This window comes from Eucyclogobius newberryi, unplaced genomic scaffold (genome assembly GCF_026437365.1).
Source record: "Eucyclogobius newberryi isolate DKJ021-1_F unplaced genomic scaffold, fEucNew1.0.hap1 SCAF_20, whole genome shotgun sequence".
Classification (NCBI taxonomy): domain Eukaryota; kingdom Metazoa; phylum Chordata; class Actinopteri; order Gobiiformes; family Gobiidae; genus Eucyclogobius; species Eucyclogobius newberryi.
In genome coordinates this window covers 20,483,762-20,505,159 of record NW_027315835.1, presented here as the reverse complement: position 1 = coordinate 20,505,159, position 21,398 = coordinate 20,483,762, and the positions used below count along the sequence as shown (strand labels likewise).

General features: G+C 39.2%; 1 protein-coding gene across 3 annotated transcripts in view; it reads left to right on the top strand.

Moving 5' to 3' along the window:
• arhgap17a (Rho GTPase activating protein 17a) overlaps window positions 1–21,398 on the top strand; it is a 30,688-nt gene that overhangs the window by 2,211 nt on the left and 7,079 nt on the right. For 2 of the 3 annotated variants that reach the window (XM_072455547.1, XM_072455549.1), the window contains exons 3-17: window positions 5,735–5,839; window positions 6,676–6,708; window positions 7,942–8,018; window positions 9,234–9,345; window positions 10,321–10,397; window positions 10,479–10,596; window positions 13,836–13,904; window positions 14,057–14,138; window positions 15,645–15,772; window positions 17,195–17,306; window positions 18,601–18,682; window positions 18,765–18,845; window positions 18,922–19,035; window positions 20,518–20,609; window positions 20,955–21,102. In XM_072455547.1, the coding sequence (XP_072311648.1) occupies window positions 5,747–5,839; window positions 6,676–6,708; window positions 7,942–8,018; window positions 9,234–9,345; window positions 10,321–10,397; window positions 10,479–10,596; window positions 13,836–13,904; window positions 14,057–14,138; window positions 15,645–15,772; window positions 17,195–17,306; window positions 18,601–18,682; window positions 18,765–18,845; window positions 18,922–19,035; window positions 20,518–20,609; window positions 20,955–21,102 (1,418 nt within the window). In that variant the 5' untranslated portion in view covers window positions 5,735–5,746. The remainder of the gene's footprint in view (window positions 1–5,734; window positions 5,840–6,675; window positions 6,709–7,941; window positions 8,019–9,233; window positions 9,346–10,320; window positions 10,398–10,478; window positions 10,597–13,835; window positions 13,905–14,056; window positions 14,139–15,644; window positions 15,773–17,194; window positions 17,307–18,600; window positions 18,683–18,764; window positions 18,846–18,921; window positions 19,036–20,517; window positions 20,610–20,954; window positions 21,103–21,398) is intronic. The other variant, XM_072455548.1, reaches the window with a different exon arrangement.

The following is a 21,398-nucleotide window of genomic DNA, read 5'->3' as shown; positions in this document are numbered from 1 at the left end:
ATTTGTTAGTCTAGATTGATGGCTTAATAAACCTGGTCTCCTCCTCAGAAATGTTGGGTCTTCAAGAGGCACAGACAGCAGGTACAGGTCGGGGCTGAAGTTCTGGGTGCGATGCAAAGACAGTGATGCAGAGTGTTTCTTTTTCCTTTTTGTACAAATCAGAGGCCTTGCAGGGATTAAAACAAATTGCTCCGTGTCACAGCCACAATGTCTGGCATCCTCCACCCTTTTTGTGACGACGGCACATAAACAAGCAGCTCCCAAAGGCCCAGAATACCTCACGAATTGATATGTGAAGTGCAAAGCTAAGTGACAGCTAAATTGCTAATTGCTAATGCTAAGGGACTTGTGAACAGAGGATGTCCCTGTGTAAAGTAAAGCCAGACAGTGAACTCAAAGACGTGATCGTGCCTGAGTCTGCAGAGCACTGTTTCTCACTGCACAGGAACTCAGTGTGTGATAAAGAGAAGGCAGAGAAGAGTGTGGGACCATGGCCAGAAATAGCGTGACCTCTTAATTCCTCCAGTGCTCTTACCCGCAAAACAAAACATCTTAGTTCCTCCTCGTCTCAGATGTCTGGAATATTGAAATGGTAGAGTGTAGTTTCGACAAAATGAGTTCTAATCTTGCGATGAAAGTTGAGCAGGTTGCTTTATTGGCAAAAAAACAAAAACAAATTGACAATGTGTTAGTGAGATATTACTACTCAAAAGTGGCCATTAAGTTTTTTGTTTTTGTAGTTTGCGCATTTATATTACAATACTTTTTTTTTTTTTTTTTTTATCTCGTCAATTTGCTTTTTTGTTAGAGGTCGCTACGTGATTTGGCAGCTTATTAAACCGATAACCCTCCTGTTGACACAAGCTACGTACTCTGAGTTTAGGAGAGAACAAGGGTGTGTGTATTGCCCAAGGACACGATGACTGTATTTTCCAGTAAGGTTTGAACTGGTGTATATTAAAAGATCTAAGCCAGTTTTCCTGCTTATCTCTATATTATAGCGTTCATTATCCTTAGCATAGCGTCCTTGATCAATTATATCCCTTAACAGATTTCATCCCCACTTCCAAGCACACCTTTTCTGCACATTATTGACCCATCAGCAAGTCTTCCCCTCTTCCGTTTTCCAACAGTCTTTCATTGGTGTCCGTTAGCGTCGCAGGTGGGAGTCATGGCTCTCTGTATTCGGCCTCCCCTTCTCCACTGCCCTTTCATCTGCTGCCTGCCTTTTTTGTATGCGGTTGTCCATACCGGCAAATGGCCAGAAAGCATTTTTGTGCCAGCTGTCCATTCCACCCCGCTCCTCCCGACTCCCGAGTATCCACAGGAATAATCTCCAAATACCACTGCATCCTAAAGTTGCACGCAAAGCCATAACACAGCTACTGCTTGTTGCAGTCACGCTGAATTTAGTTGTACTGTTTTGCGCGTGGATATTTATTGGTGTTCTACTTTGAAAAGAAAGTAAGAGAATGGTGTTTGTGTCTTGGTGCAAAAACTTGTCCCTGTGGCAAGGCAGCAACTAAAATATGTGATTGCTGTACAGAAAAAAAACAAAATACTACTAACTATTGTAACTTTGCTAACAAATTGAGAAAGATTTGGTAAACAGAACTTGTCAGCACATGTATCTTTGCAAATAATACAGGACAACTAGAATAGAATAAACTCAATTGTCCTTGAGAGGCTATTTGTTTTCGGCAGAGTGCTACATAGTTGCTGGGGACATAACATTATCACATAACATCACAACAGGAGGATACGTCGGCCACTCCAACATCCTTCTCCTATAACAACCGGAAAAACTGAGTGCGTCAATGGGTCAGATAGTGTGAGACAGGTGCTCTTTGAAGTAGGTAAAGGGATCGAAACAATTAAAGGCAAAAAATAATGGGACACTCAGATGGTACCGAGGGACTTAGATTTAAAATAATGTATTTAGGTTGTGTGGGGTCATAGTGTCATGTCTTGGACGGGACATCCTTCTCCCAGACCTATACAATCTGTTTTTTTTACACTAATCAATAGAAATGATATATTATACTGGCAATTTAAAATGCCATCCCTTCATTATAATTCTAGGCTCTAGGATGGAAATCACTGTTGTTGGTACAAACTAGCAAGTACTGACATTCAAGTTCAATATTAAGATGTGAAAATGGGATGTGGACTTTTGAAAACATTGACTTTCCAACAGCATTTGATAAATTGAAGCATTTCTCAGTCCCATGTCTCACAACCACAACTTGGGCATTTGCTAACTGAGGAATCAACTTATTTAACCTTTTCATTTCATGTTAGGTTTATTCGGTACTTGTCCAGACATGTTCACTTCCTCTCTTAGAAACCAGTAAACAAACACAAGCGCACACTATACTTACTCTTTGTGTGAACGTTCCACTGTGCTCCTTAGCAGCGGGATTCCCTGACTCGGGACGCGTCACAGACTCGACTCAGTGCTGACCTCATCTCGCAACCAGAGGAAAACACACACCCTGCTCCCCTCGGGCCCTCGGCCCCCTCCTCTCCTCCGTACACTGTGGATGCTTTAGCCGTGTACACAGACAATGCGAGGAAGGAGACTGCAATATGTCGTCGGCCAAGTTCCAATAATGCAGGAACTGGTTTATGGGGAGTCCCCAGATTAAACTGATCCAAGTGCTACAGAAGTGAGTTGAAGAACTGAAAACGGTTTACACTAAGAGTTGGTTTGAAGTGCATACGACACGTTAAACTACACATTTCACTAAAACGTAGTCAATTTTACTAAAATGTTTGCCTATTTTTCTCCAGTTATCAATTTTGGTACTTTTTTTATATATAATTGAACTTCCTTGTTGGTCATGGGCAACCAAAGTGAAATAAGTAGAGGCAATTCCATAGCAACCATACTGTAAACGATCCCAAAATCCATATCCATTACACAATAGCTAATATTTGACAAATAACAATACCTGATAGCACCTTTTACTTTGTTAAACAATTGTTTGAGCTGTTGGAGAAAACTGTGCGTGTAAATTGTCCCGGCATTTTCAATGAAATCTCGTTTATTGATTACATCACAGAGGGATTCTGTTTTAGGACTCGTCTCTACTTCCTGTCATTTTTTAGTTTTACATTTTTCTTCACAAACAGCCATGTGACTATGACTAAAACTATGATAAATATTGAACACAGGGACTATCCCACCAAATTAAGTCATAATTAGAAAAATACAAGAACCCGTCATATGCACATAAGGTAACCGTAAACAGTTGAACATGAAAAATGACTTGTAATGTCAAACTTATGTTCAAAATAACCATGGAATTGTGAGCTAACTCTGATACAAAATTCCATAAAATACAAATCTATTATTATATATATGACCAGCTATATAAAATGACAAAGATGGTAAATGTGTGCTCTCTGGTGGTGTGGTGGTTTGAGGCATTGCACATATGTAGTTGTTGCCAGTTGTTACCTCTCCTCATTTCATGCTACAACTGTCCTCTCAAATAAAGCCATCGTGCTACAAAAATTAAATAAAACTAGGCACAATTTGAAACTAAATACTGAACATCAAGGTACCGCACTTTTTCTCTAGTCATTAAATTCAAACCAATATAATTATACAATAATTGGTAATTGTTGCCAAAAATGTGTTGCCAAAATTGTATAAGCTCATCCAAATATTGTGTAAATGTAAGCTATGTTCCCATTAAGATTCTAAAATACAATTTACTCAAACTACTCAAGTAAACATTAGTAGGGTTGCAATGATTAAGCAACTTCTTGTCTAGAAGCTTCAGTCACCATATTTCAACATTTATTTGGTGAAAAATGTATTTTAAAAGTCTTTATATTCAATAGAAATGATTATTTAACAAGTCGACTAATCAAAAAGAGAATCGCTGCCTAGTCAAATGCTAAAATCCTTGTCAGTAGAGGTCCTACATGAGGATATCTCTGCACTAAACACTGTTCCCAGGCTCACGCGTTTGTTAAGTTCAATCCAGCTGTTTAGGGAATGTCACAGGTCGGCCATGACGTAAGAGCTCCAGAGCTTGTGGGGAGTGAATGCAGATATCTGCTGCTGCCGGGGCTGTGGAATTCCCGCTTTCCGTCTCCATTCTGTTTTTGGAACAATCGTCTGGAATTTGGCCTGATCCTCCCTCTCTTTCTGTGCATTTGTCTTTCTGCGTATCGGCCCCTATCGCCCTCTGGCCCTCGTCGTTCTCGTTTTATATTTAGAGCCGTGTTTATCCTGACTCATGAGGACATGTTTGGCATCTTGCACCGCCCCACAGCAGTCAGCATATTGCCAAAACACTAGGAAGACCAGTTTTACTTGCGATGGATTTGGCAATTTCGTACGAACCTCTAGCTTTTCTCACAAGCGCTGCCAGAACAGTCATCAAGCCGTTTGTATCGTAAATATCAATACGACTTTCTCATTGCGTAATGTTTGTTTTGCACTTGACAACACAAGTAGACAATCAAAATGGTCTCCGTCATCCACAACAGAACACTTTTGGTCACAGTTTTGGTCACAGATTGGCGACCGTTGCCATGGCGCTGCATCTGATGAGTCATGTGTTTTTAGAGCCAACATTCCTGTGTTGTTTTGCACCAGCAGAGAGGAATCAATCACCCTCGACCTTTGACCCTCAGAGTCCCCGGAGGCAGATACAAATCAAATGGCTCTGTGGAACTGGACTTTATTATCCAGAATGTTCTCTGCTCTAAAAGGCCGAGCACAGATTACAAACATGCAACTCCTGGGACTGGACTTCAAGCGAGAAGGACACTAAAGAGTTAATGTGCATTGATTTGTGTGTCAAACTGGTAGTTGCTTTGTACTAGGGTTGTGTTCAAAAATATATGTATATCCTCACAGACTCGGTATCGATATTTTTTTATAAAATTCTATTTATTTATAAATAAATAAATAGAATTTTCCAGGGTGAAGTAGGGCCAGGGTGAAGTAGGGGAAGAGAGAGAGGGGAGGACATGCAGCAAACCACGACATCGTGGCCGGAGCCTGGCATAGGTGTGTCTTGCCTTAACCACTTGACCAACGGGCATCACACAGTATCATACTTTTAAACAACATTAATTTATTATGAATTGTCCAGGCGGCCATTTAGAAGCTCTCTTAAAGCAGGAAAAGCAGAAGCTTCTCAATCTGCTGGAACACAAGCTAATGACTGACGTGCAAACGAGGTGGAATAGTTCTTTTGATTTGCTGTTTGTGCTGTGCTCCTCTGGGTCGAGGTGAGAAGGAGCTGTGGATCTGATCAGAAGCTGATCTGTGCAGAAGATGCTGCTGCAGCAAGTTCAGACCAGGCCAATTGTTTGGCAAGAAACATGCAACACTTGACTGCAATGTGTTCTATATATTTCTAATTTGGATCAGTTGGTTGGATGTAAGAAGTTATTAGAGCATAATGGATTTATAAATAAACATGAAATTCCATACATTTTCTTATCCAGAGTAAAAAAAAGAGCTTTTTACATGTTAATATTTACTGGGTTTAAGTTTAAATATGTGTTTCTTCTCAATATGGCTAATTGGAGTATCGGATCAGTATTGTAAGATGGTGAATCGATTGCATTACTCGATCTGTGCTTCCCTTATTGTAAATCGTTTTTCTGTAAAATCAGCCAATTGCAACTCCTTTTTGAACAATTTGTGGATAATCTATTTGAAAGAATGTTTTCATGTTTCCTTGTTGTGCTTTTGTGCGAACAGATCGAGCGGCGGATGGAGCTGGTGCGAGTGGTGTCCCACAACACTCACAAGAGGATGGTGTCGTGTCTGCAGGGCCACATCGGGGCCGAGGCAGAGAAGAGACACGTGAGAGCTCTTTACTGTTTTATACAACTTTAAACAACTTTAGGTACTCTATGTAGTAAAGCCACAATGTCATAACTGTACTTCTGGGACCGGTGGAAGTTAAACAGCATTTAGACTTTGTAGAATGTTCTTATAGACTCTTTAAAAGTATGTAAACAAAAACATTCAAAACTCTTGGAGTCAAAAGTGAAGTACAATTACAGAGAAACTGGGATTAACCTCAGAATATTATAAAATTAGAAGGTTTTGGCAAATTTAAACAATATCACAGCCTAGTTAAATACATATACATATTTTATTTTTATTCTTTGACGTGATGAAAACATTTTGTATGAAGGCTAGAAAATTGTATATTGTGCTCTTTTTTTATTTATTTTTTATGGAGACGCAAACTAGCAAACATTTCTACCCTGGAACTTCAAAAATGTAGCTGTTTCATGTTAAAAATAGCTAAAAATCCTCATTTGCAATTAGATCTGATGTCAGTTATTTAGTCGCCTCCATTCTAGAATTTTGAATATTCAAAATAGTATTTCAAACAGTCTATTGTACTATGGATTAACTCTGCCGTTAATCTTTGAGGTCACTATTTAGGCCTATATGTTAAATACTGTATATAATTGATTAAAATACAGTGATATAGATTATTTAGAGGAGAGGAAAAGTCCCTGTTTCAGTAACTGGAGCATTATCAATAACTGCCACTCGACTCGGATCATTTCACCTTCATGTACAGTATGTTTATTATCCCAATGTAATTTAATGATTGTAGAGTGAAATATAACCTTATTTAGACATTTGACAATTGCCTGTGTTTCTCTACCCACACCTCACAGTCCGTACCACGCCTCTATACAGGAAATGGTCAGGTAACCATACATTATTTACATTGGCCTACTCCTCCGTCTGTGCCATCCTCCATTTACACATCTGTCAGCTTTAATCAACTTCAGACCATTCTTTGCATGACACTTTCCCTTTGGGTCTCGCAAAAAAAACAAACAGGAAACTTACTGTAAAGAAATACAGTATAAATGGCCGCTGTCAGATTTTGATGGATGTTTCTCTTCCTTTGAATGTGTCCTAAACTTTTCCTCCTGTAGCACAGACGACCCTCTTCCTCTTCCTGGTTCTTCATCGGGAAATTCCTATCAGTTTCCATTCTGTTGTAGAAATATACTTTAGCTCTGCCACAATTTCAAAATGGTTGGGGGGGCTGTGTACATTTCAATTAAAATACAAGGCAAAAAGAGTGCAAATCTCATAAACACAAGTCTTTATTCTGTGAAATAATGTTATAATTGACCTGGAGTTTAGCTTCATCCACGATTGTATTTGAATCCTGTTTAGTAAGTCTTTCCTCTCCGAGCCTCAAAAAACATGTGGTTCCAAATTTCCCCTATTTGTGACATCGTAAGTAGAGATTTGAGATCTTCTACGCTGTTTTTAAGTCCACAAATCATAACCAGACTCGTGGACAAGCTAACCTTTGTTTATTTCCCCATGGTAATTCCCCCTGCTGCCAGTAGATGGATTGCTAACACCAATCCAGAGAAAGGAACACCTCATAGATATAAAGTAATGGATTCTTTCACGTTCTAAAACATGACATGCAAAGATACTTAAGAGCATGTTTAAAGGCCAATAACAATATAGATAATGCAGAATATTTGTCCTAGTTTACCTCTGGAATGTCTTTACCCTTCACTGGGTTGGGAGTTCATTTGATGGCTAAATGAGTTGTCTGTATCGTGAGAAATATTTTGCACATGGCAACACGAGGCTGGTGAAATAAGTAGTACTATTTTTAAAACGACTTGTCCTCATCCATCTTATTAAAATGCGGATGGCTAGAGTTTCTAAACAATGAAACGACATACTTTTTCATGATTTTTGTTGTCCCTGTGCGAGCTTATTTGAGACTCGATTCTTTCATCAAATATTATGTGCGCCCAAGTCATCTGGTATTATTTAATATATTTGGATTTATGAGATTTGTGGCTCATTGCGCTCTTTTTAATTGACTTTTCTCCTTTGTACAATCGAGCTCGTGCTTTTACATGACCACACTAATCTAATCATTGTGCATTACGTTCCTCTAGAAAAAGCTCCCCCTGACAGCGCTGTCCCAGGCCATGGTGGAGAGCGGGAGTCAGCTGGGAGAGGACTCGTTGATAGGGTGAGTTTGGGATTGATTGGCTGGCCCCTCCCCCCGGCGACCGTTGCTATTTGGAGCAGATGCACCCCAGAGACTGTGAAATATGAGGCTTCAGGACGAGCCTGGCCCCTTTTTGTTTTGGAGTTTTTGAAAGAAACTGAAACACTGCAGGATGAATTAGTTTCAAGATGAGGGAGCAGAAAGTGAAGTGAAGTCGCACTGGCAACAGTGCGACTGTCTGGAAATGAAGAGGAACAGAAAGTGAACCAGTTAGTGTTGTCAATAAACATTCATTTTCAGCACTTTCTTTATCTTACACTATTTCTGATGAAGCTCAAAATCATGTAAAGGTCACATTTTTTTGGTCTAGCTACTTGCTCAAATTAGTATCTAGTTTTGATTCTAGTTTTAGTGTCAATTAGTATCTTATTTTCAGTACTTTTGACAATCTTACTGCGAGTAACTTTAAATGGTATTATTTTGATTTACACTCTCTGGTCGTTTTGTGTTAAGAAAAGATAGTGTTCTTTTCTGTGTGTATCTCTTTATAAAAATTGCATCATAATAAAATACTTAAAAGGCAAAGTTTGAAAGGGCAAGACTTTTAAATTACATTAAAAAGCCGAACGTTTGACATTAAATCTAAAAAAATTGTATTGAGGGGGAAAAAAAATAACAATAATGAATAATAATTACAAAAACAAAAAAATGTCCAAAAGTATTTTGTTTTTGTGTTGTGCTATCTTATCATTATTAGAAAGGTATGTTTTTGTGGACTTCACCACGGAGGGATGGAATAATATTTAGAGTGCAGTAAAATAGATTTGGCTTTTGAAAACATGACAATATTATGATTAAATTGCCTTTTTTAAATGGCACGTATCTGTTTTTTTCAAATGAACTCTATGTAAATTACAGTAAAAATCTTCAGTTAATCATTATTCGAAACATTTTGCAATAACCAATTGTGTCGCAGTAATAAGAAGAGAAGTCTCTGTTTATAGACACGATGGGACTGAATATCTGATCCATTTAGCTCACAATGAAATGCAGAATTCCAGCCTGGCTCTCTGACCCAGGTTTGGCTGTTGGCAGTGGGGTCTGGTGACATCACTGTGACCCGGTTTAATTTCACATATCCAAGAGCACAGATGTCATCCTTCTGTTTTCACCAAAGATATTACACCTGAACGCCAACAGAAACCCTCAACAATGTCCTTTCCACACACGTTACAGGAAGATGATGGAGGTGTGCGGAGACGCAGAGAACCGCTTGGCGTCTGAGCTGATGCAACACGAGCTGCAGCTGGAGAAGGACGTCCTGGACCCTCTGAGTCAGCTCGCAGAGGTCAGGAACACACGTGGAAAGATGATGTTGCATTTTTAATTGTGTAATATTCTGTTGGTAAATGACTTGTTTTACTCATAATGCGTAGTCTGGCCAGTGCAGTGGTTTCTGACTTCCGCTTAGACATCATTATTGACGTCAATGTCATTCCTCATTCCTTCAGAAGTGGTCCATGATACTAAAGGTTTCCATAGAAGTCGTCCGGACAATGTTTTTGAGAGCGAGACGTTTTGGCGGCCTTCTGGAAGCCATTGTCAACCCTCTATTGATCTGCAAGGGCAATTATTTGGACATACTAACTAAAAAAGCCACGTATAAAATAAATTCTTAAAGGTGACATATTATGTTTTTTTTCCTGGTACATAGTATTGAACTGTAACATAAGTAAATCATCATTCTAAATCTAAAATGGTGTAGTAATAGTAACCGCTCCATTGACTTCCTGTTCAAAATGGCAGAATTGATAAGCCCCGCCTCTTCATAGTGACATTTCTAATAAGTAGTTAGAAATAAGCAACCGATTATAGTTTATATTTTTTATTTTTGACACATGACATTTTAGGCATGTGTTGTTCAGAGTCTTGCTTCAATAATCACAACTAACTTCAGAGATGTGGGCGGGGATAGGGGGTAGGTGAAAACTGGAATTTTCTGAGCACACGAGCCTCAGTTGCAGGACAAAACATAGTAACTCAAACTTGCAGGAATCGATCAAACAAAAAAAGCAAATAATGAAGAAACACTGTTGTAACCAGGTTAAAAGCTCATTAAAGCTGATTTAGCATAATATGTCCCCTTTATTAGTAACAAAACCAGAAGTGAATCTGAATAATACAATAGTGTTAATATGGCTTCCAGGCTGTAAGGAAATCCAATGTAAATTTTATCCAAATAGAGAGTTTTGTCAATCTATTGAAAGCTTATTTTCTTATGTCTTCTGAACGTATTTATTCTTTTATTTAAATGACTTTATAGGTGGACATCCCCAACATCCTCAAGCAAAGGAAGCAGCTGGCTAAACTAGTGTTAGACTACGATTCTGCCCGAGCAAGGTCATGCCAAATATTTCAATAAGATGCAATATTTCACACGATACGTTTAACTTGTTCTCTAAAGGGTCTTTTGTATCTCAGATGGTTGCAGGCGACCAAGTCCATAATCTCAGGAACAAACACTCAAGCACTGACGGCCAAAGCGGATCTGCTGAACGAGGAGATGGACGAGGCCATGAATAAAGTGGAGCTGTGTAAGGTACTTCCACACATGCGAGTGAGGCCATGTTTTACACATCGACATGGTTACGTTCCTCCTCCTGTTCAGCGGGTCAGGAGGACGACTCGGGGTTAACTGCCACTCATTTACTTTTAGCGCCGAAAGTTAACAGCTTTTGAAAATGTAGAGCTTGTTAAATGTTTGTGAATCTTGAATTGACAGCTCGAAGAGATCGAATTAGTGGTTGTTTTTAAATGGTACAATGGACAAGAAATTCTTAGCAGTTCCTAAACACAGGGCAAAGTATTTGGCTTTCAGAGTAGCATCACATTTAAAAGCCATTTGATTGGTTTACTTTGGAGCAGATAGTGCCTCCACTGTCGGAAGTGAACCACACCAATCTATTGAAGTGGTCCAAAATAACAATTTCTCACCAAACGCTGATGTGATCTTGTGATAAATTGCCACATTTCCTGTGATTAATTTATTATGTTGAACCGACAAACTTAGCAAACTAAAGCTAGCACACGCTAGCATTAGCTGTTTCCTGTTTATTCATAACATTATATTTACAGTGCATCTGGAAAGTATTTACTTTTTCCACATTGTGTTATGATACAGCCTTATTCAATCTTTTTGTGAATTGCTACGGTCATGATTGAAAAGTATAATTCAGGTTTTAATTTACCGGTCTGGTCAGGATTAGGGCCAGTTGAAACATGGTTTATCTGATCCGTACCAAGTCTCAACCACAGCCACACAACTCGGGACGAAATCATGACCAGTTCTAAACCAGGACTAATCCAGAGGTGAACAACAACATGAATTATTATAACTCAAAGACTGTGGGTGTGTCTCAATTCCGTTTCCTCGCCGCCTCGACTACTTGATTCCTCAGCAGTCAATCTACAGAGCGGAGAAAAAACATTTGGAAATGACCTTCCTCTCTCGTCTGTGGTCCTTTTGTCACTGGTGGACTTATTTACAATGGAGGAATCAAGGAGTCGCAAAGGCAAGGAAACGGAACAGAGTTTAGTACCACTGACAAGAGGTTTGAACCTTTTTACCTAACACTCTGACCCTGAGCCCTCTGACACAGTTGTATGTCCAGTCCGCATGAGGCTAAATAGCCCTGTCAGCAGTGTGTGTATGCTTGTGTGTGTGTGTGTGTGTGTGCTTGTGTGTGCTTGTGTGTGCGTGTGCTTGTGTGTGCTTGTGTGTGTGTGTGTGTGTGCGCGTGTGCGCGCTTGTGTGTGCTTGTGTGTGTGTGCGTGTGCGCGCGCGTGCGTGTGTGCATGTGTGCGTGCATGCGTGTGCATGCGTGTGCATGCGTGTGCATGCGTGTGCATGCGTGTGCATGTGTGTGTGTGTGTCAGCTCTAACCTCTGCCTAATGTAGAGTTAAGCCCAGGAAGCACGGGGCCTTGTGTTTCCTTCTCACCACTCTTCTTTTAGTCCCACCGAGCGCAGCCAGGAGCACAGATTAATGAGCTGAAGTGCAGCGGATTAGTCTAACCACTGACGCTCAGACGGGTGACACCTGTAATACTCATTAGTTGCTTTTTCTTACGTCATTGCGTCCAGTATTATGAGTTATTTAGGCTCTGGACACTTTAGCCTTGGTATTTCCTGTAGAATATTATGTTAGAAAAATAGGCCTGAATTATCGTTAAAGGTGTCCAGCAGAAAGAGTTGGATCTGCATCTGTAGTGCAGCGAAAAAGAAAGCAGTTTGTGTCGAGCTAAAACAAAACGGTGTCTTCTTAAGTGTAAAGTGGCAAAGATTGAAGAATGTGACAAGTTTGGTGAAGGTGAATGGACTTTAAAAACACAAAGGAGCATGGATGAGGAAGTCTTGACTAACACATTTGAAGTGCAACATAGTGATACAGATAATAACCAACAAATATGAATAATATTGCAAGTACTTTATGCCACGACACAATTACTGTACCACAGTATTGTCACTGGAAAGCGTTAAATAATGACTTACATATGTTACTTAATCAACATTCTACAGTTCAAATCTAATGGTACAGAAAAGAAAAGGTCCACATCTAGTGCAATAAAAATACACAAATTTAAAAATAAATATATGATAATATATTAAAGCACAATTTATACACAAACTAATTCAAAGTGCTTTACATAACAGGAAAAGATGCATACAAATCTCAGTACAAACTGATAAAGCATAAATTATCGTTATAAAAAATTAAAAGAAAACAAAGTTAGTTGATCTTGTAATTATTTTTTATTAATTATGACAAGCCTAGGGAGACAATTGGGGCTGAATCTAACAATTATTTTAGTAGTCGACTAGTCAAACTTGTTCATTTACATTTTTAAATGTTTCTTTAACCAAATGAAGGTCGAAATATGGTGACCGAAGGTTTTTTTTCATTTCCAAAAAAAAAGAACATTTCCAAATAAAGTTTACTTTTGATGAGAATCTGACGTTTTTAATGTGATTTAGTTCTAATAAAGTCATAAAAAGTTATTTAACAAGTGTTTGAATCTTTATAGTTAACAATTTTGATCATTTTAATAGTCTACTTGTCACAATTACCGTATTTTCCTGACTATAAGTTGCTCCGTAGTATAAGTTGCACCAGCCAAAAAATGCATAATAGGGAAGAAAAAAACATAAACTGACAATTAATCTTGAAATGCAATATAAAATAATAACAGATTAGAGAACATGATGAATAGGTGTACGTAAGCTAATGCTAACACCTTCAGCTACATGACACACAGACAGAACTGTGGTAAGTGTCTGGTATGTTAACGTAACATATGAACAGTTATTCAGATAACTATAGCATAAAGAACATGCTAACAAGTTTACCAGTATTACCCCAGAGTATTACCCCAAATCACTAAATCCATTGAATTCTTCTTCCTCAGGGTCACTTCTAAACAACTCCACAAACTCTGGAGGTAGATGAAGTGCCGATTCTTCTTCTGCGTCACTTAGATCCTAGAGCGCCCTCTTGCGGTTGTCATGTGTGAAAAGTTGATAATATCACACATAAGTCGCTCCGGAGTATAAGTGGCACCCTGGCCAAAACTATGGAAAAAAGTGTGATTTATAGTCCTGAAAATACGGTAATCCAAATAATCCTTGAGACAAACTAAATATTTTTGAGTTACCGAAACAAAACACAACTCCAGGTATGTTCTTGACAAGCGTATACACATAACGCATTATAAGATGGCTGTTTTTAAGTGTTTTTAAGTGTGTTTCTAAGTGTGTTTCTGTGTGTTTCTCTGTGTTCAGGACCAGCTGGCAGCCGACATGTACAGCTTCTCCTCTAAAGAAGGGGACTATGCCCGATACTTTGTCACTGTAAGTTTGACTCTGTGGGAACGCGTGCAGCTGCAACTGGGAACAGAGGCTCGGCTTGTCGCTCATGTTTATTTAGCAGTACTTTTTTATTGCTTGTTCTTGCCACAAACACACACACAACCAACTAACTGTCCCGCTCTTGTTTCCTGCAGCTTTTAGAGGCGCAGGCCGATTACCACCGAAAGTCTCTGACAGTTCTGGAGACTGTGCTGCCGACCATTCAAGCTCAACAAGGTATAACATACACATTCGACTCCCACACTCCTGTCAAATAACACAGAGCGCTACTGTGGACCTTTTTTTTTTTTCCTGGGGCTGACCTCTCGGTTTGTTTACACCTTGTTCTCAGTCACCTTTTTTTTTACCCTCTTCCTGTTTTGGTGCTGCCCCTCCAAACAGAGCTTCCTGTTAGCGCTGGTTCCAGGAGTTTTATTATGAAGCCCACTCCTCTAGTTACATCACTGCGGTTTGTTTTGGTTGCTGCGGTGCGGTTAATATGAAAGAATAGTCTTTTGTCTTCCCGTTTTTTCTTTCAGCAAGCGCTCTTTATTTGTGACATCTGACATCTTCATGCGGTGCGATGTTCTTCTGCGAGTGTATTTTAAATAGTTTTTTCTGGGCTAAACATGTGGTCGAGAGGAGTGGGGCATGTGGGGATGACTCAGAAACTCCATGCACACACACACACCCCTCTTTTCTCTCTCTTTTACTCCCACCTGGCCTGTGCCCTCTCCCACATTCACTCAATCCGTCTAGCGTTTTATCCTCACAAAACACACGACAAGTCTGAAAGTTTGGTACTCATTTTATTGCTCATTGTAGCGTGAATGATCAGGGATGAGTGACAAGTCTGATCCGATACTGTCTGTTTCGCCGATATTTGGCACCAACGATTTTTTTCTAAGCTGCCCCAGTCTCTACGTGCTCATGTGTTGTTCCCAGCACCTTCATTTGTCTTTTTGAACAGTAAAAATTGAAATAAAGAGCAATTTGGCTAAAAATATGGCTGTATGTTTACTAAAGCTCTAAAGATTACCGTAATCGACTAATTGTGTGACCAATCGTCGTATTTTTATTAATGTATCATGTGGACTTTACAGATTCTAAAACGCATTTGAAAATACCCTTTATCATTATGGCATTATTAAATCAAAATGTAAAAAAAAAGTTAATATTGTTATTACCGCTATCTTAGTTAAGTTTCCATTTGTAGTTGGAAAACATGTGCAAAAAGCTCTGAGTTCACTGTAGATTATTTTAAAAATACCACATAAACAAACAATGGACAGAAGTCACAAACATTACAAGTACCAAGAAACATTTTGTAACTGTTTGTGGGAAAAAGCTTTTTGCTTGACAAGATGTTTTACTCTGAAGGGAGAAGAATTGCTCGGTTTAAAAGTCTACATTTGTAAAGAGCCTTAGCCGAGTGGACCACATTATTCTTTGGCTGTAATGTTACAGAACCACACAGTAACATCGACAGTAGTTCTGATTTTTGTGTGAATTCTTTTAAGTTTTTGCAATAAGAAAAGACGCAGACGAGCCTTGTATTTGGTATCTACAAATCCAACAAGCGATGACTAAACCAGCATTTTAAACCAGTCTAGAGCGCAGTTAACGTGAACCAGGAACACGGACAGCAGTACTCGCCCGCAAGACAATGATGTTTTTTTTAATTGTGAGAGTTGAGACAAGCAGATGTTTGTAGTAATAATGACGTGTTCTTGATGTGCTCAGACTGTTGGTCGGAGAAGCCAGCGTTTGGCACTGGGCTGGAGGAGCACCTGAAGAGGAGCGGGAGGGAGGTCGCTCTGCCCCTGGAGGCCTGTGTCATGATGCTGCTGGAGACGGGCATGAAGGAGGAGGTGAGGGACACGCTCGGATTCAACTGCAACAAATACTTAAACAGGAATATACACAGCTTTTTCTTTTTTCAGTTCCTTGAAAAAATACTTGGATTTGACACATTATGCAGCATTTGTATCGTTTTTGTCCTTTAAATATGCTCCTGAGAACTTAAAATAATTGGTATATAGAAAGTACTCATTACTACACATCAGTCAGGCCTTTCCCACATTGTGTTAGCGCTCCATCCTCTAGCAACAGAGAACAGTACATAGGGGAGATCAAAAATAACTAGTTTTCCCCCCCGACAGGCTGAGCTAGCTAGCACCTAGTTGTCATGAACGTGATTCGGCAGCAGAAAGTCTGGTGATGATTTATGGACTGAAGAACAGAACAGAAGCTCTCAGATCTCTACCTATGACATCACTAAACTGAGAAGTGTTTTTTGAGTCTCAGAGGGAGAGTACCTAGTAAACAGGATTCAACAAACTAGGATAAATGAAGCTAAATACAACTCCAGACGTGTCTTTGTTTAGTCCTTTTAAATGTCTTGTTACCTTTTTAGAGTGTAATTATGGTAACTACATGGTAATTTCTCATAGAAACAGAACACTTCTGCAATTTGACTTCCTTTGAAATAACTCATCCTTGACCTAACGCAGGATGAAGAGTGTAAATTACCAGGGAACTTTCTTGGTATTTTCTTGGTCATAACATGGAGCCAAAGCTGTAAAATGGATTTGTCCCTCATTATCTCAGTTACATTTCCATCCTAATACCATGACTGTGTTATTGAGCCATGTCATGCGATATAAACAATAGGGACAACATCAGCTGACATACAAATGTTTCAGAAATGGACAATGTTGTTAGGACAAACTTAAACTAATAAGTTATTCCATTATATTTGAAAGACTTGGACACTTGTATGACGGTCCTGCTCAACGCACACTCTGTCTCACTCCCTGTCTTGTCCTGACTGTGAGAAGTGCAGCAGTCGGCGGCCCGTTGCAGTCACATGCTCGTCTGCTTGTGACCACAGCTCGGCCGGTCAGTGACATAACGGCCTGTTGTTTGTTCACATCTGAAGTCGAGCCTGAACGTAAACGGGAAACGCTTTTGTCTCTGTCAGCCCCTCTCAAGATTTATACTTCTTCTTAGCGCTGCTCCCGCCCTAAACACAATGGAGTGGACTTGTCTCCTGCTCATCAATCACACTGTCCGCTTCATAGAGAGAGCGTGTGTGTCGCCGACTTGTATTCAGCATTGTGCGTCAGAGCAAAGGGCGCGTTTGTTTGTCACTTTTTAAGGGTTCATTATGTGCAGCTGCCCCACTTTATATCGTACAGCGCTTATCTGTGACGAGTGCATGTGCGAGAGGGGAAGGGAGCATTTAAACACTTGTACTTTGTTGTTTATTTGTTTGTTTGTTGTCTGTGCAGGGCCTGTTCAGAATTGCAGCAGGAGCGTCGAAGCTGAAGAAGCTAAAGGCTGCGCTGGACTGCTCCACGTCGCAACTAGAGGAGTTTTATTCAGACCCGCACGCTGTTGCTGGTATGAAAACATTGTATACTAAATGTTTATAAAGTGTATTTCTTCTTGGATATAAGGACAAATACACTATCATGATATGTTATTCATATTAAAGGTGCACTATCTAGTTTATCTGCTATGGACCCTTTAAAATGTCATCAGAATGCTCCAACTTTCAGAATGGAAGCCACTGGAGGCTAAATGAAGTAGACAATACTACATTTTCAACGATTAATTGTAATGTAAATGCAAATTATTCTAAATCTTTACAACAAAAATAAGTAACTTTGAATTTATAATGTAGACATGTTTGTATCTGAAAAGTTAGTAAATTTGTGTTTAAGCAGCACAAAAAGTGTAAATTGTGGTAAGGTTTGCAATATGTATAATGTAGCTAAAACTGAAAAACTATTATGGGTCAATATTTCTATGAGTATTCGTCCAGTATAACCTGAGACTCGTGATTTTACCTTCATCAAAAAGTGTCTCGAATAGTCTATTCAAACAAATAGTGTTAAATACTTCTGTGCTGTGATATTGCTCACATGGATCTGGGGCTTTTCATTTGAAAAAAACACATTTTGTAAAAATTCTGCGGTTAATTAATCCCAAAGAGGCAAAAATGAAGTGGAACTCAATGTGATTTTAATGGAGAAATTAAAATCACATTGAGTTCCACTTCACTTTTGCCTCTTTAACAGACTTTAGAATGTTTTAAAGGGTCTATGTAGGGTCTGTCACCTACCTTTCTCCAATAAGATGTTCTTGTTTTGCCTGTAATGTTCCACAGCATGGCATTAAACGCCTTTATCTTGGATTGAATACATTTAATAGATGTTTATATTGCTAAAAATACCTTAAAACAAGCATTCTTACTGTGAGTGGAGTCACCTCTTCACAGATCTGACCTGTATCTTGTCCTGGTTGCATCGACGTCTTTACTCCAAGGAGATAAGATATGTTTAATGCTTTGCTGTGGAACATTCTTGGCAAAGTAATAACATCTGTGTGAATCTTTTTTGAATCAACATCTTGCACATGATCAAGCTCCTATGTCGTGCGATGTTTTAAAATCCTTGTCAATTTGAATTAAAATTGATCAGTTTTTCCAACATAAGCAAAGATCCTTTTATGTCAAATAAAAGTAGAAAAAGCTCTTATGATGCCGCTGTAATTGAAGGAAGTATCACCATTCTTGTTTTGGCTCAGAAAGACTGCCTCCTTTCAGCAGAAATGAACCCGTACCCAGTATTTTCCATCAGACGGTAGCGTGGCTGGAAAACGTCAAGTCTGTGATTTTTGTTTTGTTTTTTAGGAGCACTGAAATCCTACCTGCGGGAACTGCCAGAGCCGCTAATGACCTACCAGCTCTACGATGACTGGATCCAGGCGTCCAGGCAAGACACGCACACGTCGCCCTCGAATAATGTACTATACTGAAGTTTATAGTTTGCTCAAAATTGTTCTAATATCTAACAGTGTGTCCGATCCCGACAAGAGGCTCCAGGCGCTTTGGGTCGTGTGCGACAAGCTACCAAAGAACAACAAAACCAACTTGAGGTCAGACTTGTTGTGTGTATTTTAGCGCCGTAAGAACGCAGTACAAATATATAAAGTATGCGTTGTTTTTGTGCAGGTATTTAGTGAAGTTTCTCGCAAAATTGGCCCAAGACAGTGAAGTCAACAAGATGAACGCCAGTAACATCGCTATTGTCCTGGGACCCAACCTGCTCTGGGCCAAAACAGAAGGGTAAGAACCACACAATGCATGATTATTTTTAATAATCCTGGTTGTATTTAGATAATAGTGAGAGTTATCTGGACTGTACTGGACAGTTTTGTTTGTTATCAGTTTGTTTCTACGCCGAACAACCTCCCATCTGTATGAATTATTATTGCTCGTGTTGAACAGATTATGTTTAAGGACTTTAGTTTATTTCCACGTAGGCCGAATCAAAAACGTAAAACACAATCTGCTTGTATAAAATATTGAGATTAATTTGATCTATTATACGCCTGTCAGCACAACCTTTCATTCAAAGTATTAAAGTTAGCAATGTCTAAAATTACGATTTGGTGCATCCTAATTTTAAAGAAAGGAGAAGGTTCTGTTTTCTGTTCTGTTTTGTATTTGTGATTAATAACTTTAAAAAATACATTTCAACCCCTAATTTTAAAATCATATAACTAGTGGACTAGTTAAGGCGCTACAGTAAACTTAACACTATTAAATATTAATAATAACATTTTTGTAATCGACTATGCTAACAGATCACGGTAAAAAAAACAAAAAAAAAAACAACAGATCACGGTTAGAAAACTGAAATAATTGCGTCTACTATTGATTGAATAATTGCAGTTTTATCAGTTACCTTTTTGTAACAGTTAGCATTTATCATTAGGCACCTAATATTACAAATTAAGAATAATAATTTAGCTACATTGCCATCAGCAAAAAACGGACAAACGAAAGGCTAGATAATTGACACACTTTTTAGACTGATGATTAGCAGTTAGCTTTAGCCCTATATCCTCCGGGACCTGCACCATGGTTATGCTGCTATGTTATTGAACCAGGAGCTTATTCTATCATTTGAGGAGATTCAAGACAACAGGCCTAGACTCAACAACATGCATGAAATGGATGCACCGGGGAATACCAGGACCTTTTTTAAATAGGAGGTACCGTAGTTCCCCTGTTCATAGAAAAGGGGGAACATAGGTACGCATCCCCTTTTTTTTCAGTTAGCGGTTTGTTATTACAAATTATGAGTTATAATTTACGACTGTGAATAAAAATGTAAATGGGTATTAGCCAACAAAATGTAAGGCTAGATCATTTATATGTTTTTTAAATCTGACTTTAATATTTAGCTGCTAATTATACATGCTAAATGCTAACTAAGTATAAATAATTTACATGGCGTTTGTATATTAGCATAGAACATTCAAGACTGGATCGTACAGATGTTTTTGACCACCATAAACGGTAGTCAAGTGATCCCCTGAATGTTTATTTATTTATTAACCTTTATTTAACCAGGTAAAAACCCATTGAGATCAAGACGTCTATTTCTAGGGAAAAACGCGACTGCGCACAAATCACAAATCATTTACGCAAAAGAGAGACACTTAAGAATAAATAAGAATGTACCAGACGTGTAGCTTGACAATGCAAATGCTCTTTTAATATAACTTCACAAACGGCAACACTCTCCTTCTGTTTGCTCAGGACTTTGGCTGAGATGGCGGCTGCGACCTCGGTGCACGTGGTGACCATCGTGGAGCCCATCATCCAGCACGCAGACTGGTTCTTCCCAGAGGGTACGTTATCCTATTTTGACCAAATCCACTTTAAAACCGTAGTTGATTGCGCTGGCTCCTCTGTGGGAAATTCCTTTAGAATGAAGAGGCATATGGATTTATTTTCCTGAATCGGAGCATCTGTCGAGACTTGATTTTTTGCCAAATGTTTTTTTCCCTTTTGTCCTAGACTTGCCAAACACGTGTAACTGCTTTCTCAGCGATACCATCTGCCTCACTTTAGTCATCAAATCTGCTCTTTTGTTTGGTCTACATTACAAAAACGGTTCAAACGGTTCTCTATTGGAAACAAGGAAATCAAAATGTTTCACAGATTTACATGCTGTTCTAAACGTTTTCTCAAAGATGTGGAGTTTAATGTCTCGGGCATGTTCGCGATGCCCACTCCTGCATCCAACCACAACAACCACATGGACTACGACTCTGGGACCATAGAGAGGAAGCGGCCCGGCAGCATGGTGGGGCCGGAGAGCGACGCAGCGCGCAAAGACAAGTGAGATTGGCCGCCTGCTCTCAAAACTGTCCTCTACACTTACTGTTTATCAAGAGAGCTACTTTTACCTTCAAAGGAGGCATTGGATTATGAGGCTCTGATGGTACATTTTTGGACCAGGGGCCGTTCAGATCTTCGTTTTAACCTCGTACAGTTGGAAGTGGGAGATTGTACTGACAAATGGATGATATCAGGGTTAGGGGTCATTTTGGAGATGCAAAATTAGAATATCAAGTGTAGCGTCTAAAATAGAGCTGATGATTATTTTAGCTGTTGACTTGTCAAATTATTAATTC